We start from the raw sequence: 25,719 nt of genomic DNA on the forward strand, positions 1-25,719 counted from the left end.
TCACAGATCTGATTCAGTAAGAGGAGGTGAGAGTGCATTTGCCGGTTTTTGTACGGGCTGACTGTGCCTCTGTAGCAGTGTGAGGCTCAGCGCACAGAAATACACGGCAGAGTCAGAGACATGGACCCCGGTGATTGTTAAAGAAACTGTTCTCTTGTCTTGGTCCAATTCAGCCGAAAACCGGTCAGGAAAATCTGGAGACTTATCCCCTTGTCCCTTGCCGTATTTCTTCAGGAAATATCTCGGAGCTTCCCCGGGATATTGAATGTACCAGAAGAGAGCCTCGCCAGTGTATTTTGTTGTGTAATTGCAGTTCAATATTACCGTCTGTCCTTCCTGGACTGTGAATTCGGGCAGGTCCTGGAAAACTGAATCTTGGCCTTTGCTCGCCATGGCGGACGGCTTCAACAAGGTGCTGCTCCTGGATGGCCGGGGCCATCTCCTGGGCCGGCTGGCTGCCATCGTGGCTAAACAGGTCTTAATAGGCCACAAAGTGGTGGTGGTGAGGTGTGAAGGGATTAACATCTCTGGCAACTTCTACCGAAATAAACTTAAGTATCTTGCTTTTTTGCGCAAGAGGATGAATACTAACCCCTCTCGTGGCCCATATCACTTCAGAGCACCAAGCCGGATCTTCTGGAGAACTGTAAGAGGTATGTTGCCCCATAAGACAAAGAGAGGTCAAGCTGCTTTGGACAGACTGAAGGTCTTCGATGGGATCCCTCCTCCGTTCGATAAGAGGAAACGTATGGTTGTGCCAGCAGCCCTGAAGATTGTACGTTTGAAGCCAACTCGTAAGTTTGCTCTCCTTGGTCGCCTTGCTCATGAGGTTGGTTGGAAATACCAGGCAGTTACAGCCACGCTTGAAGAGAAGCGAAAAGAAAAAGCCAAGCTTTACCATGAGAAAAAGAAGAAAGTTTTAAAACTGAAGAAAATAGCTGAGAAGAATGTTGAAAGCAAAATTGCCAAGTACACTGCAGTTCTGAAACAATATGGTGTTTTTGTTTAATATATTCACTCGGAGACATTGACAATAAAAGCTCCAGAAAAAAATGGTTCCTGTAATAACATATAGAATGTGTGAGAAATCTGAGTGAATATAACCGATGGATACACACACTGAGGATTTGAGCTCAGACTCACCGGGCAGCATGACCATTATTATCAGTAAAGCACACAGGGAACACATGGTTCCTGATTGGACAGTAAACAGCGACACTGTTTAAACTATGTTGCTGCTTCTAGTCTGATATCACAGAGTCAACTTAGATCAGAGGCAACTGCCATTATTGGGAAACTGGAGGGCGTTTCTCAGTGCTGCGATTGGCTATTCTCTCTGAGATGACGTTCGCTTTGGACCAATCACTGTTAGTTGACGACGAAGTGCAGCTGGCTTTCTCCAATCAAATTGTAGCCCAGGCTGAGTGCGTCTTTCTCATCCTCTTGCTCTCTGTCACATTATCAGTCATTCTGTCTCTTTCTCGGTTTAACTCTCTTTCCTTCCAACTCAATGTCAGTATATTTCTTTAGGTAGATCTCGTGTGAGGTCAGCGTAGGTAAGACAGATTCCCCACCCATTCTCAATGTTATTGGATCAAATGTTCGGGACACAGGAGACAACACAAGCAGACTGCTTCGGGCACAGGTGATTCATTCTCTTCGGTTATATTCCACATTCTGTGGAAAGTTGTGGAGTTAATTAGTTATATTATATATAATTCAGAAATAATGAGGAGATGCTTCATCCGATTAAATTCGCTCTGTAAATTCGATATGAAATCAACTACATAAATAAATATATGTCTACATTGAAAGCTATATCGGGAAGTTATATCCAATACTTCATGCCATTGGGTCAAGGAAACGTTGTTACTTAAAGCAAACTGTATGTACATGGATTCCGCAGAAACTCCTTCTTCAAATGGGGATTGGACAATGACTTGAAAGGGAGAAAAATCAGCTTCATGGAATGAGAGGAGGAAATTGAAATGAGAACAAAGGACATTGCAGCACAGGAACAGGCCCTTCGGCCCACCAAGCCCACACCGACACGTCAGTTTGGTAGCTCGTAATCAAATAATTGGAATGGGCATTGTGGGTCGAAGGGGCTCTTATTGTTGCCTGCCATTGTCAACCATTTTCAATCATTCTTGGATCAATATGTTTACAGCAGTCCCAATGAGTGTTGCAACATGTCAAGAGAGTCCCATTGGGTGTTATAGAAGCCAGCAGTTTCTGTAGTGTAATGGTGATTGCATTCACCTCACACGCGAAGGGTCCCCAGTTCAAAGCTATGCCGGAATGTTATTAATATTTGTTCATTAAGAGTGAGGGAAGTTTACATTATTTAAATTTGTTACTGAACATTATCCGACACTCGATATTAAAGTCATATTATCTTTGGTCTGACCTCAAAATCTTTCAGCAAAATCAGAGATCTTGTATTTTTATGACGCAATGAGAGGAAATAGATGTTCCTGTTTTGACACCGTGCTCATGTCAGCAACTCGTTCAGTCCACAACAGAATTTAATGGCTTTATTGATGCAGACTAACAAAGTTAATCACCATCTGAAACATGTCTGACAGTATTGTGTGCTTATAAAGACAGACATACGTGAAACTGTAACGGAAATAGAGGAAATGGCGCACATTGCGCAGAACCATCTTTTTAACATCTTTCTTCAGAGTAAAGAATTAGGAAAAGCCCCTCAGACAGATGAGGAAATCGAGGATCAGTGCGGATCTGCTGGACTTCCTACAGATGGACGAGATTTATGCGCCAGAATATTTCACACACAAAGTAAAGAGGGATCAAGTATAACTAACAAATCATTCTTAAATCTCTTCCCTTTAAAGATATCTGATTTTGTTTAAAAGCTGACTGTCTCAAATAAGCACCACGGGATGTGTATTACCCAGTGACTCGATTTCTTTTGTTGGTCAGTCATGTTTGCAATTCAATATTGTATATTTCAGAGATATTTCATTCAGAATGAGGAGATATGTAATTAATAAAAATATATTAATATAAAACATTGAACAGCAAACAAGTACTGGGTAGAACTGGTTAAAATTATTCGAAGGAAGATGAGAATGATGCATTAATGATTGAGCAGAAACCATTGCTCCTCAGATATTTGCTGGACGACCACTTTTAAATGTTGAAGTTCAAGATAAGTTGTGTTGTACCTGTTAATCTCAGATACTTTCAACCAGTTTACTTACTCCAAGGTTTTACCCCGGTGCCCTTATTTGCAAGGTGGACAAAGGACAAACACAAGTAAAGATTCAACAAGTTTATTAAATAACACTATTAACCCTTAAATTACCCACATAAAACAAGAGGATACCCCAGATTCAAGTATACTACCCGTAAAGATGGCTTGGTTAAACTGCAGGCCCGATTCTCTGAGTCCCTCTGGTCTGTTGTCACGAAGGTGAGTCTCGATGGCCGCTTCTTCCTCCCTTCCTTGTCTGGTCAGTCTTCTGAATGGTCACGGCTGTCTCCCCTGTCGAGTCTTCGCTGCTGTGTGCCTCTGAGTGTGTCCCTTTATCCCCAGCCTGCTTGCCTTTCCAGAAACTTCTCTGGCTTCTGGCCAATGAGGTCCCAGGAGGGGGTTCCAATACCCAGTGGGTTTCTTGATGTCTGCCTGACAGGACACCAGGGTCCGCCCCCAGGTGTCCATCTCCATGTTGTTAAACTTGTTATCAGGTAAGGTTTCTACAGGATCTCTTGGTGACAGAAAGTCTGGCCCGATCTGGGCTTCTAACAATAGACCGATGCATTTCAATGAGGTGCCATGATCTCCTGCTAAGTCTCAAGTAGAGTGTAACGACCTTTGATGGGTGGTTGATGGGTCAGGCCCAGACACATTTGTGTATTGTACAATTGGCCTGCCTGCGGTTTGACTGTGTTTGATTTCAATCTGCCCAATTCTTTAATTTAGGATATCCAATTTTATCAGCCTTAAAACTAGGCCCTGTTTATATCACCACAGTTGAGAAATCAGGTTGAAAGAAACGGCTTTTGTCTTGTATTGAGTGACATGGGCTCTCAGTATAACCATTCAAACCTGCAGCAACACAATGGAGTTGCACATTGTAGGCGTTATACTATCAGTTGTCCCTGTAGTGTAGTGGTTATCACGTTCGCCTCACACGCGAAAGGTCCCCGGGCAGAAACACTAATTATAGTTCTTCATTTAGCGTGAGGGAAGTTTTGCATGGCAGTTGTTGCTGAACATTATCCGATTCTCCATGTTGTAACCATGTTATCTTTGCTCTGAACTCGGCCACAAATGCTTTCAGCAAAATCAGAAATGCTGTATTTTAAGACGCAATGAGGAAATAAATGTGTGTATTTTGACACTGTGCGCATATTAGCAACTTGTTCAGTCCATAACAGAATATAATGGTTTTACAAATGCAGACTAACATAGTTAATCATCATCTGAAACATGTGTAATAGTAGTGTGTGCTCATAAAGACAGACACAAGTGAAACTGTGAATGAACTGGAGGAAATGGCACACATTTCCCGGAAGCATATTCTTAAAATTGTTCTTCATAATAAAGAAATGGGAAAAAATCACTCAGGCAGATGAGTAAATCGAAACTCAGTGTAGATCTGCTGGACTTTTCTGTAGATGAACGGGATTTAGGCGCCAGAATGTTTCACACGCAGAATAAAGAGGGATGAAGTATAACCAGCAGATCATTATTAAATCTTTTCCCTTTAAAGATATTTGATGTTGTTTAAAAGCTGACTGTCTCAAATAAGCACCATGGGATGTGTACTACCCAGTGACTCGATTTCTTTTATTGGTCAGTCATGTTTGCAATTCAATGTTACATATTCCCGAGATAGTCAACTCAGAATGAAGATGTGTGTATTAAATGCATGTATTCATATTTAATATTGAATAACGAAACAAATATTGAGTAACTAGCCAACGTTTCGAGTTTGGATGACCCTTCATCAGAGCTAAGGGCAAAGAAAATCAGACAAGATTTATATTATGAGGGTGGAAGGGGGTTGCTGTAATTGGACAAAGGGAATGAAAAGGAGAATGTAGAAGGCTGAGAGAGGTGTGAAAAGTGTTAATCAGAATGGTAGAGCAGAGGTACAGATGGTTTGCCCTGAATGGAGGGGGGTTGGTGGGGGGGAGGAGGGGGGGTGCGGTTGGTCCGGGGGGGGGGGGGGGGGCGGGGGGGGGAGGGGGCGGGTGCGGGCGAGAAGGAGAGCAGGAATGAAGAAGTTGAAAAATGGAAGTGACAAAGAATTATGATAAAATGGATGAATGAGATGAAAAGAAGAAACAAAATGAAATAAAATAAATGGAAATGGGGTGAAGGTGGAGGGGAGAATCATGGTCTGAAGTTGTTGAACTCAATGTTCAGTCTGGAAGGCTGTAAAGTGCCCAATCGGAAGATGAGGTTCTGTTCGTCCAATTTGCATTGGGGTTCACTAGAACATTGCAAAAGGCCAAGGACGGACATGTGGGCAGGAGAGCAGGGTGGTGTGTTGAAGGGGTAAGTGACAGGAAGCTCTGGGTCCTGCTTGCAGACAGACTGAAGATGTTCAACAAAGCGGTCACCCAATTTGTGTTTGGTCTCTCCGATGTAGAGTAGACTGGATTGGGAGCAGCGAATTGAATAGACCAGGTTGAAGAAGGTGCATGTGAAGCACTGCTTCACCTGAAAGGGTGTTTAGGACCCGGGAGGTGAACAAGGAGGAGGTAAAGTGGCAGGTGTTGCACCTTCTACTATTGCATGGGAAGGTGCCATGGGTAGGGGATAGGAGTTTGGGTGGGATGGAGGAGTGGACCAGGGTATCCCAGAGAGGACGATCCTTGTGGAATGCTGGTGGTGGAGTGGCGGGGGGGGGGAGGGGGGGTTAAAGGGAAGATGTGTTGGGTATGGCATCATCCTGGAATTGGCAGCAATGGCAGAGGATGATCCTTTGAATGCGGAGGTTGGTCAGGTGAAAAGTGAAGACAAGGGGAACCCTATCCTGGTTCTGGGAGGGAGGGGAGGGAGTGAGAGCAGTGGCTCGGGGGATGGGTCGGACATGGTCAAGAGCCCTGTCAACAACAGTGGGTGGAAAACCTCAACTGTTGAAGAAGAAAGACATATCTGCAACGCTATTTAGGAAAGTGGCATCATCAGAACAGATGCGGCGGAGGCAAAAGAATGAAGAGAATGGGATGGAGTCCTTTCAGGATGTGGGGTGTGAAGAACTGCAGTCAAGATAGTTGTGGGAGTTGGTGGGCTTGTAATAGATACTGGTGGATAGTCTAACCATGAGAACCTGCAGCAACACAGCAGAGTTGAACCTTGCAGACAAGTCGATTGGCTACACCGAACTGCTGGTAGTTTCTGTAGTGTAGTGGTTATCATGTGTGCCTAATGCGTGAGAAGTCCCTGGTTCAAAACCAGACAGAAACTTTAGCATTTCAGGAAGTATGCATGATTTTGGTTATTTGCTGAACATTATCCAATTCTCGATGTTGCCATATTATGTTTGTTTTGACCTCGGTCTCAAATGCTTTCAGGAAAATCAAAAATGCTGCATTTTTAGATTTAGTTGCAGGAAAGAGATGTTGGTATTTTGACACCGTGCATATATTAGCAACTTGTTCGATGCATGGGTTTATAGATGTAGACCAACATGGTTAATCACCATCTGAAACATATCTAATAGTAGTGTGTGCTCATAAAGACAGACACAAGTGATACTGTAACTGAACTAGAGGAATTGGTGCACATTGCACAGAAACATCTTTTTAAAATCGGTTTTCATAATAAAGATATAGGGAAAACCATTCATGGTGATGAGGAAATCGAGGCTCAGTGCGGATCTACTGGACTTTCCTATAGATGAATGGGATTTAGGCACCAGAATATTTCACACCCAGAATAAACTAACTGGTCATTCTTAAATCTCTTCCCATTAAAGATATTTGATTTTGTTTATAAACTGACTGTGGTCAATCTCAAATGAGCATCATGGGGTGTGCATTAACCAGTGACTCGATCTGTTTTGTTGGTCAGTCATATTTGCAATTCAATGCTGCATATGTCAGAGATATTCAATTCAGAATCAGGAGATGCATAATAAATAAATGTATCGATGTTAAATGTTGAATAATGAAACAAATACCTAGTAAAATAGATTGAGAATGATGCATTTACCACAGTGGTTCATTTTCAGTTTTGTTTCAGATTCCAGCATCCACAGTTTTTTGCTTTTATTTATTCGCTCTGACCTGAACCTCAAAATTCATTCAGGGCGATCGGAAATACTGGATTTTCATGAGAAGAAAAAGGTGATGTGTGGGAGGAAACAGGAACACCTGGAGAACGTGCGGACTCCGCACAGTCACCCCAAGCCGAGAAACAAACCTGAGTCCCTGGTGCTGTAATGGCTGTCCAAAGAGAGAATGTGACGGCCATTCGCAGTCTTTTCCCCTGGTTTCTGTGGCTACAGCTCATCTTTCATCCCCTCACCCTGCAGTATAAATATCTCCCACTTTCTATGTCTTTTTGCTTTGACAAAAGGTCATCTGGACTCAATATTGCAAATATCTCTGACGTTAAGTGATGTCCATCTTTGTGCGGGGCAAATGTGCTCCATTTGGACAGAAGGTGGAGAGTCGGAACAGGTGCGCCCCTAACAAAGATGGCGACGACGTGGGGCGGGACTTTAGGCGGTGCCCGCAGAACGCTCAGGCGGTTGGGCTTGCACATGCGCATTGCAGCGGGAGTGTTTTGTTGACGGAAGCGCGCGGCTTCTTCTCTTGATCGGAATCAGATTTGAAAGCGGGGGACGGTTAACGATCGGCGGCGTTGCCATGGCTGCAGGGGTGGGACTTGTCAACCGCGCGCGCTGGCACAAGCGGACCCTGAGCGGCACCAGCAGGTGCGGAGGCCGCCCGGGGGAGCCGGGGTCTCGAGTAAGCGGCAAGCCGGGCCGGCCCGCCTCTCCTGAGGGGACGCCACCGCACACTGACCCGGGGACATAGCACCAACCCAAAACTTCCCAACCCCGGGTTTTTCACGCCTCTTTTACCCCTCACCGAACTCCTCACCACAAAGCAGCCCCTCAAATCCCCCAGAAACCACTCAGACCCCACTTGGCATCTGTTCTCCAGGTCATGACCCTGAGATGCCCTTTTGGTTTCGGCCCCTTCACCTGATCAGGTGCCAACTGCGGTGGTGGTTGGAGGAACGACTGCTCGTTTCCAGGGCCGGGTGCTGAACTGGATCTCTCTCAATGTCCCGCAGTGTTTGTTTTCAAGATACAATTTGGTACATCTGGTGATTTGTCACTTTGTCAAAAACCAGGGCGGCACGGTAGCACAGTGGTTAGCACTGCGGCTTCACAGCTCCAGGGACCTGGGTTCGATTCCCACTCGGGTCACTGTCTGTGTGGAGTTTGCACATTCTCCTCGTGTCTGCGTGGGTTTCCTCCGGGTGCTCCGGTTTCCTCCCACAGTCCAAAGATGTGCGGGTTAGGTTGATTGGCTGTGCTAAAATTGCCCCTTAGTGTCCTGAGATGAGTAGGTTAGAGGGATTAGTGGGTAAAATATGTAGGGATATGGGGGTAGGGCCTGGGTGGGATTGTGGTCGGTGCAGACTCGATGGGCCGAATGGCCTCTTTCTGCACTGTAGGGTTCTATGATCTATGATGGTCCCTAAATGGAGGGCAAGTGGATTGGCACCCTTTTTATCAATTGACACTCATCCACTTCTGCCATCCTCCATTCCCGTGGCAGTTCAGTGGACACAACGGCAGTGTGTGTCCGAGGTTTGCCCAAGCTTTAGTTCATGCTGGCACTATTGTCACCACGTTGGGGTCCTCAACAGAGAGACTCCCTCTTTAAAGAAGGTCCTGAAAGGGTGACCAATTTGTGTTTTCTGTTTCTCATAGGAGCCGTGGTCAACAGTATAGCCAGAGAGACTCCATGTACCCAGTCGCATATTCAGACAAACAGCTACCGGACATCTGCGTCCAAGAAACAGACCGGATCCTGGTTGAGAAAGTAAGTTGGATTTGAATGTGCCTTTAGTGTGTGACTGACAACGCCCCTGGTTTGTCCATGGTGATAAAGCACCTTGGTGAACCACAGCAGCCTGTGTGATAAAGGGTTAATCATCATCCTTACTTCCAGGCCTGGGTATAAGATCAGCATATGGCCTCCCCTAACCGGCCCCCTTTACTGATACCCTGCTCACTTTCTGTTTTCATCGCCTTGGGCCCATTGAAACAGCTGCCCATGAATCTGTTCATCATGTACATGGCTGGCAACACCAGCTCCATCCTCCTTATCATGATGGTGTGCATGATGGCCTGGAGACCCATACAGGCCTTGATGTCCATGTCAGCAAGTGAGTATTGTATTGAATCTACAGCTCAGAAACAGCTCTGAACCGGCATCACTTGAGTGCAGCTTAGAATAGAGTGCTGAGAGTTGGGTAATTAAGGGAGTCAGGGAAGGAAGGAAAAGAGGTGCTGTTTTGCTTTCTAACTTTCTCAGCCTTTAGGAAGTGATCTTACTCTTCCACAGGAGAAGAAGCTAGATTTTTGGTGAGTATCTGCTAAGTGACTAAGATTTATTCTGTTCCTAAGGATCAAAATAGTATAGCAACAGGTGGTAAGGTTAATAAACTACTTAAAAACAAAAATAAATTATCATTGGATAAAATAAATAGTTTATTAGTACACATTCAAGCTGCAGCATTTGAGAGTTCCTGGGTGTCAGTTTGATCCAGGGCAAACAGGCATAGAGGTTTACAGCATGGAAACAGACAGAAAAAAAACAGACAGGAAACAGACCAATGAAATTTTTAAAAAATTTAAAATTGACAAACAGAAATCATCATCATCATCTAACTCATTCTGAGTAAATATTCTCACCAGGTCCTCTGTTGGGGCCCTGCTAAGCAGGTTTAATGGTCGGTGATTGTAGAAACTGAGCAGTCACAGGAATGTGGTCACGATAGTCCAGTCCCATAATGCCTCACATTCAATCTGCAGTCCTTCAATTATAACAGAATATGTGGCTGTATGTAGCTGCCTCGGCCATGGTCAACCCCAACACTGCCTCCCTGAACTGATACAATGCCTGAGGTGTAAGTACGCTCATAGTGCTGTTGGGGAGGGATTTCCAGCTACACATTCCAGACTTTCACTGGACTGTAGGTGAATATCAGATTGATATATTCCATTCAACCACACCCAAGGTGAGTTATTCCAATTCCTTTATTGTCCAGGACAATATATTCACAATATCTTTAAAACAGAAATTAAACATTCCCATTTGATTTCAGGTATTAACATATTCTGTTAGTTTGTTCTTTATTGTCGATGTCAGGCTGGGGTTGTTCCCCTTGGAGCAAAGGAGGTTGAGGGGAGATTAGATAGAGGTGGACAAGATTCTGACAGGTTTAGATAAGGTGGACAAAGAAAAGCTGTTCCCATTAGCTGATGGGACAAGGACGAGGGGATTTATGGTTTTGGGCCAGAGATGCAGGGGGGATGTGAGGAAGAATATTTTGATGCAGTGAATGGTAATGACCTGGAACTCGCTGCCTACGAGGGTGGAGGAAGTGGAGTCAATAAACAATTACAAAGGAAATTGGATGGACATTTGAGGGGGTTTCAAACAGAAATAATGACTCTTAACTTCCTAACACCCTGTCACTCTGTGATCCTTGTGAAATTTGAAACCGGGTATTCGCAACAAGACTCAAAGAGCATCAGTCCACTGGAAGTAAAGTCATGAGACCGGCCAGTCCAGCAGAAAGAAACCCTCCGACCCTCCCACTTCACCAACTGTGAGACTGAACAAAATGTCCTGGATGTAATTGAAAGCAGAAACAATAACAGCAGAATCCAACCCCTAGAATAACTCGTGAACCCGTTGGTGTCTCAGCAGGGCGGATGAAAGACTGAATCTCTTCTCACACACAGAGCAGGTGAACGGCTTCTCCCCAGTGTGAACTCGCTGGTGTGTCCGCAGGTTGGATAATCGAGTGAATCTCTTCTCACACTGAGAGCAGGTGAATGGCCTCTCCCCAGTGTGAACTCGCTGGTGTCTCAGCAGGCTGGATGAATCACAGAATCCCTTCCCACACTGAGAACAGATGAACTGCCTCTCCCCAGTGTGAACGCGCCGGTGTCTCTGCAGGTGGGATGACCGAGTGAATCCCTTCCCACACTGAGAGCAGGTGAACGGCCTCTCCCCAGTATGAACGCATGCATGTGCCCGCAGGTCAGATGACCAAATGAATCCCTCCCCACACTGAGAGCAGGTGAATGGTCTCTCCCCAGTGTGAACTCGCTGGTGTGTCCGCAGGTCGGATGACCGAGTGAATCCCTTCCCACACACAGTGCAGGTGAACGGCCTCTCCCCAGTGTGAAATCGCCGGTGTGTGCGCAAGGTGGATAAATGACTGAATCCCTCCCCACACTGAGAGCAGGTGAACGGCCTCTCCCCAGTGTGAACTCGCTCGTGTGCCCGCAGGTCGGATGACCGAGTGAATCCCTTCCCACACTGAGAACATGTGAATGGTCTCTCCCCAGTGTGAACTCGCTGGTGTGACTGCAGGCTGGATGACTGAGTGAATCCCTCCCCACACAGAGAGCAGGTGAATGGTCTCTCCCCAGTGTGGCTGCGCCGATGAGCTTCCAGCTCTGATGGGTATCTGTATCTCTTCCCACAGTCCCCACATTTCCATGGTTTCTCCATGGTGCAGGTGTCCTTGCCTCTCTCTTGGGTGGACAATCAGTTGAAGCCTCACACAGAACACGTGTACAGTCTCTCCCCGCTGTGAATGGTGTGATATTTATTCAGGCTGTGTAACTGGTTAAAGCTCTTTAGTCAGTGCATTGGAACACTCTCACTCGAGTGTGGCAGTGTGTTGGTGCTTTTCCAGTCACAGTGACATTTCAAATCTTTTCAAATCAAGAGACCGGACAATCATTTCTCCTTCTAGATTCAAAGGCCGATGATATTCAACTCCCATGGAATATGACTCTGTCAGATCTGACGTGACGTTTGAGATTTCGGTCTGTGATTCCTCTTTCAATATCCTGTAAAACAAGTTTACAAAAGTCATCAGTGTCAGTACAGGATAGAAATTCAGAACAGACAATTCTCGTTTCTATGGAACATTCTTTCCTATTTCAGTCCCAAAAAGCTGTGAATCTCCATCCCACACACTCTCTCTCCATTCTCACTCTGCTGTATCTAATATTCACCCTCCCAATTCTCCTGAAGGTGCTGATTGAGGCTGATTGACAGATCCATGCTCACTGCTTCCTGTCCTGGACACAGAGACCATAACAAATAGGAGCTGCAGTTGGCCATTTGGCCCATCGAGCCTTTTAAACTATTCAATGAGATAATTTGTTCATCTACCTCAGCATCATTCTCCCCACACTAAACCCATATCCCTTGATATCTTCAATATCTAGAAACCAATCAATCTCTCTCTTGAAAATAGTTGATGACTGAGGCTTCACTGTCCTCAGGGGTTGAGAATTCCAAAGCTTTACCACATCCTTGAGTGAAGAAATCCCCTCACATATTAGCTTTTTCTCCATCTTCTTGTCTGTTCCCCATAACCCTTGACACCCTTGTCAGTCAAAGATCTGTCTAACTGGAATATATTCAATGATCCTCAGCCTCCACTGGTCCCTGTGGAACAGAAATCCAAAAGACCAACAGCCCTCTGAGGGCAGAGACGTCTGGAAATATATAACGTAGCTACAGTTCCATATTACAAGATATTCAGAACGGTTGAGATTTCTGCCTGTGATTCCTCATTCAAAATCCTGTGAAATAAGTTTGCAAAAGTCATCACAGTCAGTATAGGATAGAAATTCAGAGCAGACAATTCTAGTTTCTATGGAACATTCTTTCCTACTTCATTCCCAAAAAGTTGTAAATCTCCATCCATATCTATGGATCCTATTTAAAAAGGAAAGTGGATGGGCACTTGAAGGAAATAAACTTTCAGGAGAATGGGATATAGAGTGGGAATGGGACTGGAATGTTATACAGAGAGTCAGCATGGACTCGAGTTACCAAATGGATTCTTTCTGTGCTGTAATGACTTTATGACTGGAAATGTATAACGTCGCTACAGGATTATATTACAATGCAAGAAATAATAATAAATATATTTTATACAGCAACATAATTATCTAATCTGGGTACCATATAATAACACTGGACATATCTCTGTCCTATATTAATTTACTGTCCCCTTAAATGTCAGCCATCTCCTGCCCTTTAATTGTGAACATGAGGAAAGAGACCGTCCTTTTAGACAGAAAGAAGATTAACGTTTCAGGGTGGGCAGAATGAATTACAGGGAATAAAAATGTATCAGATTTTGTTGGTCAATATAAGCTCAGAAGTGGAAGGGAAATGATCTCCAGTGGAAGAGAAACAATTCCTTTCTAAAATGGTAAATCAGCAGTGAACAGAGTTGTGAAGTGGGAAAAACCTCATCAAGACATAGCTTGCGGAAATAATAGTTAAAATACACCCATTATTAGAGGCAGAGGAAGGTAGACAATGGCAGAGAGCTGATCAGGGAGGGCAGAGGTCAAACAGAGAAATGAATGGCCGTTTAAAAATTCATAAAAAGCATGGTTGGCAAGTTTGCAGACGATACTAAATTAGGAGGTATTGCTGATAGTGAAGAAGGTTATCAAAAATTACAGGGAGATCTTGATCAGTTGATCGGTTAGGGAAGTGGGCTGATGATTGGCAAATGGATTTCAGTACAGATAATACAGAGTACAGAGGCACAACCTCAGGCTAAAGGGACGATCCTTTAAAACAGAGATAAGGAGGAATTTCTTCAGCCAGAGAGTGGTGGATTTGTGGAACTCTTTGCTGCAGAAGGCTGTGGAGGCCAGGTCACTGACTATCTTTAAGACAGAGATAGATAGGTTCTTGATTAATAAGGGGATCAGGGGTGATGGGAAGAAGGCAGGAGAATGGGGATGAAAAAAATATCAGCCATGATTGGTTGGCGGAGCAGACCTGACGGGACAAGTGGCCTAATTCTGCTCCTATGTCTTATGGTCTTAAGTGTGAGTGTTGCATTTTGGAAAGTCAAACCAGGGTAGGACTTACACAGTAAATGGTAAGGCCCTGGGGAGTGTTGAGGAACAGAGGAACCCAGGAGTACAAGGACATAGTTTGTTGAAAGTGGCGGCACAGGTAGACAGAGTGGTGAAGAAGGCATTTAGCACACTGGCCTTCATCAGTCAGGGCACTGAGTATAGGAGTTGGGACATTATGTTATAGTTGTATAAGTCGTTGGTGAGGCTGCACTTGGAGTATTGTGTACAGTTTTTGTAACCCTGTTATAGGAAAAACATTGATAAACTGGAAAGAGTGAAAAGAAGATTTATGAGGATGTTGCCGGGACTAATGGGCCTGAGTGATCGCGAGAGGTTGAACAGGTGAGGGCTTTATTCCTTCGAACGTAGGAGAATATGGGGGTGACCATATTGAGGTGTATTAAATAATGAGGGGCATAGATTGGATGAACCCACATTGTCTTTTTGCCAGGGTCGGGGAATTGAAAACTCGAGGGCATAGGTTTAAGGTGAGAGGGGAAAGATTAAAAGGGACCAGAGGGGCAACGTCTTCATGCAGAGGGTGATGTGTACATGGAATGAGCTGCCAGAGAAAGTGGTTGAGGCAGGTTCAAACAGCAGGTTTAAACATTTAAAAAGCATTTGGAGAAGTGCATGGTAACGAGTGGCGTGCCGTAGGGATCGGTACTGGGGCCTCAACTATTTACCATTTATATAGACGATCTGGAGGAGGGGACTGAGTGTAGGGTAACAAAGTTTGCAGACGACACAAAGATAAGTGGAAAAGTGAATCATTTGGAGGGCGTAGAAGGTCTGCAGAGAGATTTGGACAGGCTGAGTGAGTGGGCGAGGATCTGGCAGATGGAGTATAATGTTAACAAATGGGAGGTTATTCACTTTGGAAGAAATAATAGCAAATTGGATTATTATCTAAATGGAAAGAAATTACAACATGCTGCTGTGCAAAGGGACCTGGGGGTCCTTGTGCATGAGACCCAAAGACCCAGTCTGCAGGTGCAACAGGTGATCAAGAAGGCAAATGGGATGTTGGCCTATATCGCGAGGGGGATAGAATATAAAAGCAGAGATGTCTTGCTGCATCTGTACAGGGCATTGGTGAGGCCACAGCTGGAATACTGTGTGCAGTATTGGTCCCCTTATTCGTGGAAGGATATATTGGCCTTGGAGGGAGTGCAGAGAAGGTTCACCAGGATGATACTAGAGATGAGGGGTGTTGATTATGAGGAGAGACTGAGCAGATTGGGTTGATATTCGTTGGAATTTAGAAGGCTGAGGGGGGATCTTATTGAGACCTATAAGATAATGAAGGGGCTGGATAGGGTAGAGATGGAGAGATTCTTTCCACTTAGAAAGGAAACTAGAACTAGAGGGCACAGCCTCAAAATAAAGGGGGGTCAGTTTAGGACAGAGTTGAGGAGGAACTTCTTCTCTCAGAGGGTGGTGAATCTCTGGAATTCTCTGCCCACTGAAGTGGTGGATACCTCGTTGAATATGTTTAAATCATGGATAGATGGACTCCTGATCGGTAAGGGAATTAGGGGTTATGGGGATCAGGCGGGTACGTGGAGCTGATCCACTTCAAATCAGCCATGATCTTATTGAATGGCGGGGCAGGCTCGAGGGGCTAGATGGCCTACTCCTGCTCCTATTTCTTATGTTCTTATGTACATGAATTGGAAAGGATGAGAGGGATATGAGCCAAACATGGGCAATTGGGACAAGCTGGGAGGGCACCATGGTTGGCATGGATCAGTTGGGCCCAAGGGCCTGTTTCCGTGCTGTATTGCTCTATGACTCTATGTGTTGGCTGCGTCACCATCTATTGCCCATAACTCATTGCCCTTGAACTGAGTGGTTTGCATTGCTGGGGGATGTGGTAATTTCCTTCTTTAAAGGACATTATTAAATCAGATGGATTTTTACAACAATTGTCATCAATGGACTTCTAATTCTAGATTTTTACTGAATTCAAATTTCAACATTTGCCAACGTGAGATTCGAACCCAGGGTTCACAGTGCATTGCCCTGGATCCCTGTATTATTAATCCAATGACACTATCACTGCACCATTACCTCCCCATCCATGGTAAAGGAGTCATAATAGCCCGAGATCCATGGAATCAGAGCATGCTCTAAATTTAAATTACAGCTCACTAACACTCACCTCAAAACAATTTCACTGTTTTCACATTTTAAAATCTGCTGCAGCTGAAAAGATCTCAGAGAGATTGGTGTCCGGGAAAAATGTTGCAATCTTCAAATCTTGTCCCTGTAAATGAGGAAAGTTATAGGTGTAATTCAAGGTTAGAAATTCAAGACAGACAAACATTTCTTTTGGTCTGAATTTGCTGTGTGTAAATCTTTCCCTTCTAACCCCCTGTAAAAGGAGTTTCCAAAATCCATCAGCATCTGTCCAGGACAGAAATTCAAAACATTCACTCCTCCTTTAACCTGGCACAGAATTACTTTAGCTGGGACAAAATTGCAGTGGAGGCAGTTCAGGGAAGATCCAGTTGGTTGATTCCTGAAATGAGGTGCTTTATCTTTCAGGTTGAGCAGCTTGGACCTGTACTCTTTGGAGTTTTGAAGACTGAGAAGTAATCTTAATGAAACATCTGGGAATTTAAGGGCGACACGGTGGCTAGCACTGCTGCCTCACAGTGCCAGGGTCCCAGGTTCAATTCCGGCCTTGGGTCACTGTCTGTGTGGAGTTTGCACATTCTCCCCATGTCTGCATGGGTTTCCTCCGGGTGCTCTGGTTTCCTCCCACAGTCCAAAGATGTGCGGGTTAGGTGGATTGGCCATGCTAAATTGACCCTAGTGTCAGGGGGATTAGCAGGGTAAATGCATGGGGTTGTGGGGATGGGGCCTGGGTGGGATTGTGATCGGTACAGACTCGATGGGCCGAATGGCCTCCTTCTGCACTGTAGGGATTCTATGATTCATATGATATAAGGTGCTTGACAAGGTAGATGCTGAGAGGATGTTTCCTCTGGTGTGGGAATCAAGTAAGAATAAAGGATCTCAAATTTAAGATGAAGAGAGATCTTTTCTCTCAGCGGGTTGTTGATCTTTGGAACTCTGTCTTCACCAGTGAGGATTGGAGGCAGGTCATTGAATATATTCAAAGCTGAGGTTTTGATCCACAAGAAAGTCAAGGGTATGGACGGGGTGGGGTAGCAAAGTAGACATGATCTTATTGAATGATGCAGCAGGCTCGATGGGCCGAATGACGGGCTCCTGTTCCGAATTCTTATTCCGATGTTCTTGGATAGCTGCGCATGCGCCCTGCTCCCTATTGTCCCTCTGAAGACAGAGGTTCTGAACCAGCCCCTGAAACCACGCCCATTGTGACCCGTCACCGACAGCAGCGCATGCGCTCCGTCTCCGCTAAAACAAGATGGTGGCCGTTCACCGGGGCCTGTTCCCGGGATAAAAGCCTGGGAGCTGTAAACCACGGGCCTGCAGTGTCTTATTCGGGCCGTGCGGCCTACAGCGGATGTTGGTGAAGCCAGAGCTCCCCCCCTACCCCGACCCCGACTCCATTTCTCCCGCAGCCCCACCGACTCACCCACTGAAAAGAGCGTCTCCCGCACTCACAGGGCTCCGAGCAAAGTGACACTGCGCACGCTCCAGATATAGCACTGCGCCTGCGCAATGGGCTCCTGTGGAATGAATAGGACACTTTCATACCCGCAGGGGCACCTGGGAATTAACGGCGTCATTGTCAAAGACAATAATAGAAAATTATCTTGTGCAATTAAGATCAAATAATTTTTAAAAATGCATTCCTCGGAAGTTGTGCGCTGCCATTCTCTATTTCTAAAATTGATTTAAACCAGTGTTCTCCTGTGGGAATACCCCGAGTTTTAAAAACCTTTTCCCACTGGTTTCCTCCTCTCTCTTTGCTCTCCTGAAGGTGCTCACACTGGTTGGGTAAATCCCACAGAGACTGGTTTCTTTCACTTTCTTTCTCCTGATGCTGAATATTCTGTTTTATGGAATGATACATCACAGATGGAAACCATTTGGCTCATCCTGCCCAGTCGGGCTGTCTTAAGATCTATCCAATTAATCCCACAGCCCTGCTGGCAGAGCGAGAACAGTGTATATATACTGCAGCAATATAGGAGATGAATAGAAAATGTTTTCCAATTGCATACCTCTCAGACACACTCACCCCTGGAAAGATAAATTGGCCTGTGTACTAAGCAGATATTAAGGTTCCACTTAAAATTAAAACAGAAGGTGCTGGAAAAATGCAGCAGTCACCGGGGCCGAGTTTATGGTCAAAATGATGGTGCTGAGTTGCCGTTACAAATAACCAGCAATTCAACAAGCCACTCAAAATATTGAATCAAACAAAATTGATCAAACATTGAGCCGAAGTATTCTGTTTTCCAACATGATGCTATGATTTTTGTGATGGTTTTAATGTTCTCACAATTACCTGGTGTAGTGCGAGTTTATTTTATACTCATTCCAACCCATCGCTGTCCATGAAGCACATTACCCCCACTCTGATTCTCCATCCCATCAGAGACAACTCAGTCACTGACTGGAAATTAGGGCTTTTAATGAGAGCTCTGACAACTGAGAATGCACCGTCGGCAGAATCAACCCGAGCGAACAAACCCCAGACAATGAACATTATCCCCCAGACCCGAATATAAAACAGTGAACATTATCCCCCCCAGACCCAAATATAAAACAGTGAACATTATCCCCCCCAGACCCGAATATAAAACAGTGAACATTATCCCCCCCAGACCCGAATATAAAACAGTGAACATTATCTCCCAGACCCAAATATAAAACAGTGAACATTATCCCCCCCAGACCCGAATATAAAACAGTGAACATTATCCCCCCCAGACCCGAATATAAAACAATGAACATTATCCCCCCCAGACCCGAATATAAAACAGTGAACATTATCCCCCCAGACCCGAATATAAAACAGTGAACATTATCCCCCAGACCCGAATATAAAACAGTGAACATTATCCCCCAGACCCGAATATAAAACAGTGAACATTATCTCCCAGACCCGAATATAAAACAGTGAACATTATCCCCCCAGACCCGAATATAAAACAGTGAACATTATCCCCCCCAAACCCGAATATAAAACAGTGAACATTATCCCCCAGACCCGAATATAAAACAGTGAACATTATCCCCCAGACCCAAATATAAAACAGTGAACATTATCTCCCCCAGACCCGAATATAAAACAGTGAACATTATCCCCCCCGGACCTGAATATAAAACAGTGAACATTATCCCCCCCCAGACCCAAATATAAAACAGTGAACATTATCTCCCCCAGACCTGAATATAAAACAGTGAACATTATCCCCCCCCAGACCCAAATATAAAACAGTGAACATTATCTCCCCCGCCCCCAGACCCGAATATAAAACAATGAACATTATCCCCTCGACCCGAATATAAAACAGTGAACATTATCCCCCCCAGACCCGAATATAAAACAGTGAACATTATCTCCCCCAGACCAGAATATAAAACAGTGAACATTATCCCCCAGACCCGAATGTAAAACAGTGAACATTATCCCCCAGACCCAAATATAAAACAGTGAACATTATCCCCCAGACCCGAATATAAAACAGTGAACATTATCCCCCCCAGACCCGAATATAAAACAGTGAACATTATCCCCCCCAGACCCAAATATAAAACAATGAACATTATCCCCCCAGTCCCGAATGTAAAACAGTGAACATTACCCCCCCCCGACCCGAATATAAAACAGTGAACATTATCCCCCCCAGACCCGAATATAAAACAGTGAACATTATCCCCCCCAGACCCGAATATAAAACAGTGAACATTATCCCCCAGACCCGAATATAAAACAGTGAACATTATCCCCCCCAGACCCGAATATAAAACAGTGAACATTATCCCCCCCAGACCCGAATATAAAACAGTGAACATTATCCCCCCCAGACCTGAATATAAAACAGTGAACATTATCCCCCCAGACCCGAATATAAAACAGTGAACATTATCCCCCAGACCCGAATATAAAACAGTGAACATTATCTCCCCCAGACCCGAATATAAAACAGTGAACATTATCCCCCCCAGACCCGAATATAAAACAGTGAACATTATCCCCCCAGACCCGAATATAAAACAGTGAACATTATCTCCCCCAGACCCGAATATAAAACAGTGAACAATATCCCCCCCCAGACCCGAATATAAAACAGTGAACATTATCCCCCAGACCCGAATATAAAACAGTGAACATTATCCCCCCCAGACCCGAATATAAAACAGTGAACATTATCCCCCCCAGACCCGAATATAAAACAGTGAACATTATCCCCCAGACCCGAATATAAAACAGTGAACATTATCCCCCCAGACCCAAATATACAACAATGAACATTATCCCCCCAGACCCCAATATATAACAGTGAACATTATCCCCCAGACCCGAATATAAAACAGTGAACATTATCCCCCCCAGACCCCAATATATAACAATGAACATTATCCCCCAGACCCGAATATAAAACAGTGAACATTATCCCCCAGACCTGAATGTAAAACAGTGAACATTATCCCCAGACCTGAATGTAAAACTGAGAACATTATCCCCCCCAGACCCGAATATAAAACAATGAACATTATCCCCCCCAGACCCGAATATAAAACTGTGAACATTATCCCCCAGACCCGAATATAAAACAGTGAACATTACCCCCCCGCAGACCCGAATATAAAACAGTGAACATTATCCCCCCCCAGACCTGAATATAAAACAGTGAACATTATCCCCCCCAGACCCGAATATAAAACAGTGAACATTATCCCCCCCACACTTGAATACAAAATTGTCCTGATGGATTCAGACAGCATTATCACAATATTCCAAATGTGTTTTTTCCAGGAATAGATTCAGCGGCTGCATCACTGGAGGCCAGAGATACTCTCCTCAAACTCGGCTCATGTGAGGAATCCCTCCAATGAGGCTCAGGAATGCTGCAACCAGAGTCACGTGACCACCAAGTATGTAACGGAACAAACTACCGCAACATTGAAGATGTGTTTCAGTGTGAAATGATTTGCTTCACCTGTTGCTTCAGATTAGAGAGAAAATGTCCCTTTCTGGGGTAATTTGACCTTGACCCAGGCACTTTTCAGATCTGAAAGTGATGGCCTTTAGCACAATCACAAGGCTGCACAATACAGAGGGAACACTAATCTGTTTCATTCTGCGACTATGTCGTGGTTACACGAGTGATACTTTCCACTAATTAGCTGCCAGCACCATGCAGACGCAATGACAACGGATGAATGAACACCGCTCGACAATCACCAGGCAAGACTGTTCTCTTCCTGTGGAGGAGCACTTCAGCGGTCACGGGCATTCAGCCTCTGATCTTCGGGTAAGCGTTCTCCAAGGCGGCCTTCACGACACACGACAACGCAGAGTCGCTGAGCAGAAACTGATAGCCAAGTTCCGCACATGAGGACGGCCTAAACCAGGAACTTGGGTTTATCTCACACTATCAGTAACCCCCACAGCTTGCCTGGACTTGCAAAATCTCACTGGCTGTCCTGTCTGGAGACAATACACATCTCTTTAACCTGTGCTTAATGCTCCCTCCATCTCTTTAACCTGTGCTTAATGCTCCCTCCACTCACATTGTCTGTATCTTTAAGACCTGGTTGGCTGTAGAGATTCGCATTCTACTCAGTATTCTGTAACTTGATTTCCGTGTCTTTGTGCCCTGCTTGAGAGCAGATTTCCACTCCATCTGACGAAGGAGCAGCGCTCCGAAAGCTAACGGTATTTGCTACCAAATAAACCTGTTGGACTTTAACCTGGTGTTGTTCAATCTCTTACTATGAATATCTTTGCCAGTGCAGTGCCGGGTCCTGTTGAGAGTTCCTGAATTAAAAAAATCACATATGGTGCTGTCAAAAAAGGACACAGCAGCCCTGAAAATCAGTGACATTTCAGAATATTAAACTTCAGCCAGTTGTAGCGATTGTTAATGTCAGCAAAAACAAACCAAATATCGTCAGACTATCAATCTTGGATGTGATTAACAGCTGCAGTAATAGCAAAATCCAACTCCTGCTGACAATTGTGAACTTGCAGATGTGTCAGCAAGTGGGATGACCGAGTGTATCCCTTCCCACACACAGAGCAGGTGAATGGCCTCTCCCCAGTGTGGCTGAGCTCATGTAAATGCAGGCTGCCAGACTGAGTGAATCCCTTCCCACACATGGAGCAAGTGAATGGTCTCTCCCCAGTGTGAGTCCGTTGATGAGCAGTGAGGATTGATAACTGCCTGAAACTCTTTCCACAGTCTGTGCAAATAAATGGCTTCTCCTCAGTGTGAATTCGCTGATGTGACAGGAGGCCGGATGAATTGGTGAATTCCCTCCCACACGTGGAACAGGTGAACGGCCTTTCCCCAGTGTGAACTCGCTTGTGTGCACTGAGGTTGGATGAAGACCTGAACCTCTTTCCGCAGGAAGTGCAGCTGAACGGTCTCTCCTCTGTGTGAACTCGCTGGTGTGACAGCAGGTTAGATGACAGAGTGAATCTCTTACCACACACAGAACAGGTGAATGGCTTCTCTCCTGTGTGAATTCGCTGGTGTGACCAAAGACCGGATGGCCCAGCAAAATCCTTCCCACACAAGGAGCAGGTGAACGATCTCTCCCCAGTGTGAACTCGCTGATGTGCACTGAGGTTGGATGAACATGAGAACCCCTTTCCACAGGTGGAGCAGCTGAACGGCCTCTCCTCAGTGTGAATTCGCTGGTGTAACAGCAGGTGGGATGAGGTAGTGAATCCTTTCCCACACACAGAACAGATGAATGGCCTCTCTCCAGTGTGACTGTGTCTATGGTTTTCCAGCAAGTACGGATAATTGAATCCTTTCCCACAATCATCACATTTCCATGGTTTCTCCATTTTCCCAGCCCCAATGTGACCGTATCGATGGATTTCCAACCGGGATGGATAATTGAACCCTTTACCACAATCCTAACATTTCCACGGTTTGTCCATGGTGTTGGTGTCCTTCTGTCTCTCCAGGTTGGTTGATTAGTTGAAGCCTCATCCACATACAGACCACATGTATGGTTTCTCCCCACTGTGAATGGTGTGGTGTTTTTCAGGCTGTGTAACTGGTTAAAGCTCTATCCACAGTCAGTTCACTGGAGCGCTCTCACTTGGGTGTGTGTGTGTGTGTCTCAGTTCTTTTTCTGTCACATTGAATTTTGAAAATTTCTTCCACTGACAAAACAGGGAACTATTTCTCCCTCCACTGTCAAAAGCAATCATAAGCAATCACTGTCAAAAGCAGGTCATGATGAATCGAATGTCTGTGAATCCTCCTCTTCTAGTTCCCTGCAAAAAGAGTTTTAAAAAACTACTTCAGAACTGACAATTTCAGTTTCCACGAAACATTTCTCCATCTTATTTATCTTGAGCTGTAATCCCCATCCCACACACTCTCTCTTGTCCCTGAGCTGAAATCAAACTCATTGCCCCATCTCCACTCTGAGCTCAGTTCCCTCTCCCTCCAGCTGGATTCAGTCCTCCAGACCATGTGCAGATTGAGAGTACAATCAAGGAGTCAATTATTTTCCTTCCAAGTCAGGGGACGTGCAGCCCCACTGACTCTGTTGTTACCACAATGGGCACATGTGCTCTGCTCACCAATGAAACACCACAGTGACCATTAACATGGGCCTGTTCAGAGGAAAGGCTCCATTTTATTTGTGCCACAACAGCAGGGGAATTACCTCCTGCACAGACACAAAGGTATCATCAGTCACAGAAAATAATTGCAGCTGGTGTCTCAAACCTCATTTCACCATTTGCTCCCAGACATTCTCAATTCAATTTTGAAATGCAAACTGAAATCTGGCATTATGTGGTAAATTAAAAACACATTCTCATGGTCATTTTCAGAATGACTATTCCCGAGAACTAATTCCCAAGTCAGTAAATTAAAATTCTCATCAGCAATGAAGGCAGCACAGTGGTTCGCACTGCTGCCTCACAGCTCCAGGGACCTGGGTTCGATTCCCAACTTGGGTCACTGTCCGTGTGGAGTCTGCCCGTTCTTCCCATGTCGGCGTGCGTTTTCTCCAGATGCTCCGGTTTCCTCCCATCGTCCAAAGATGTGCCAGTTAGGTGCATTGGCCATGCTAAATTGCCTCTTAGTGTCCTGGGATGAGTAGGTTCGAGGGATTAGCAGGTTACATATGTGGGGTTACGGGAACAGGGCCGAGGTGGGATTGTTGTCGGTGCAGACTCGATGGGCCGAATAACCTCCTTCAGCACTGCAGGGATTCTATGAGATACATTGAGAGAATTGCTGTTTTAATGGGTATTTTCACAAATGCTATAAAATGATTTTTCAAAACAAATTAATATTTTCTTCAACAGATGATGAATAAATAAAAAGTATTTAATAAAACAACCACTCACTGTGGGGTTCAGGATTCTAACTCGGGGTTTCTGAGCTCCAGGAACCACGAACTGAACCAACCGGGAATTGTCTCCACAAAACTTCTCCAACTCCCTCCCGGGAAAAAGCTGCAAACCCGGGAGCTGCAGCTTTTTACTGGGGGTGTTGGGGCCTCCAGCGGGTGTTTGTGAATCCTCCCCGCCCACCTCCCAGGGTTTCCTTCCTTCCCAGAGATCAGAGTCCTCATTGATTTGAGGCCAAAGTGTAACCTCTTATTTATTGTCCCCCTCCCCCATCCTCTGATGTGAACCATCCTCCAGTGGCTGAGCCAGGATGGGGCCGTTAACCTGGGCCTGTTCCCGGGAGGGAGGGAGAAGCCCCGCAGCTGCAAACCAGGGAGCTGACAATGATTCTGAAGGGTTTGCGGATCCACAAAGTGTTTCCAAATCCTCCCAGCCACCGCCTAACGCTGACTCCGCTTCTCCGGGACAAACAAGCGCCAAGGACAACAATGACACTGCGCATGCTCCACATCACAATGCCCGGGCACTGATTGACGGCAGCTCCGGACCAATAGGAGGAGGGGGCGGGACTGGAGGACCGAGCAGGAGTGGCTGGTCCTCCAACCAATCGGAGTGAATGAGGGGCGGGGCCTGAAGCATGCGCAGTGCGGGTAATGGCGACGGGCAGATGGACGGTTTTAGTTTGGAAGCGAGATCAATACGAGGTACAGGGCGGCGTGCGGGGAATGATAAATGTGGCGAGTGGGTGGAGAGACTTTGTAAACATGTTGTTCAAACCCAAACCCCGGAAATGAACTTCCCGGTCCCCCCCTTTGATCGGAGAGGGAAGCCCTGATGTCACAATGGAATGGGTGAGGGTGTGACGTCACAATGGAATGGGTGAGAGTGTGACATCACAATGGAATGGGTGAGTGTGTGACGTCACAATGGAATGGGTGAGGGTTCCAGATGAGCTGAGACTGGGCTGGAGTTGGGCGATGTCACTGACATGTGGCCCGGTGGCACAGTGGTTAGTGCAGCTGCCTAACAGCGCCAGGGACCCGGGTTCAATTCCAGCCTCGGGTCGCTGTC

General features: G+C 45.4%; 1 protein-coding gene, 1 long non-coding RNA gene, 1 pseudogene and 1 gene segment (V, D, J or C); 2 read left to right on the forward strand and 2 right to left on the reverse strand.

The window, feature by feature from the left end:
* LOC144483741 (T cell receptor alpha variable 9-1-like) lies at window positions 1-393 on the reverse strand. The segment is given in 1 exon segment: window positions 1-393. A coding segment is annotated over 1 exon segment (393 nt).
* On the forward strand, window positions 388-1,036 carry LOC144483773 (large ribosomal subunit protein uL13 pseudogene; annotated as a pseudogene).
* Window positions 1,037-7,729: 6,693 nt separating this feature from the next.
* Window positions 7,730-22,010, forward strand: LOC144483782 (uncharacterized). Its single transcript, XR_013496041.1, has 3 exons — window positions 7,730-7,956; window positions 8,934-9,045; window positions 21,076-22,010. It is a non-coding gene; the product is annotated as an uncharacterized LOC144483782 (long non-coding RNA).
* Window positions 9,695-17,799, reverse strand: LOC144483760 (uncharacterized). Its single transcript, XM_078202305.1, has 3 exons — window positions 17,719-17,799; window positions 16,312-16,416; window positions 9,695-12,098 (listed from the first exon to the last, which is right to left on the reverse strand). Exon 3 carries the CDS (start codon window positions 11,752-11,754, stop codon window positions 10,906-10,908), a length of 849 nt encoding a protein of 282 aa, XP_078058431.1. The 5' UTR covers window positions 11,755-12,098; window positions 16,312-16,416; window positions 17,719-17,799; the 3' UTR covers window positions 9,695-10,905.
* Window positions 22,011-25,719: the final 3,709 nt, after the last annotated feature.

Source organism: Mustelus asterias, unplaced genomic scaffold, assembly GCF_964213995.1.
Source record: "Mustelus asterias unplaced genomic scaffold, sMusAst1.hap1.1 HAP1_SCAFFOLD_77, whole genome shotgun sequence".
Taxonomy (NCBI): Eukaryota; Metazoa; Chordata; class Chondrichthyes; order Carcharhiniformes; family Triakidae; genus Mustelus; species Mustelus asterias.

Excerpts from the sequence above, each read along its gene's own strand:
- LOC144483760 (XM_078202305.1), bottom strand. The coding sequence starts at position 11,754 with ATGGAGAAACCATGGAAATGTGGGGACTGTGGGAAGAGATACAGATAC.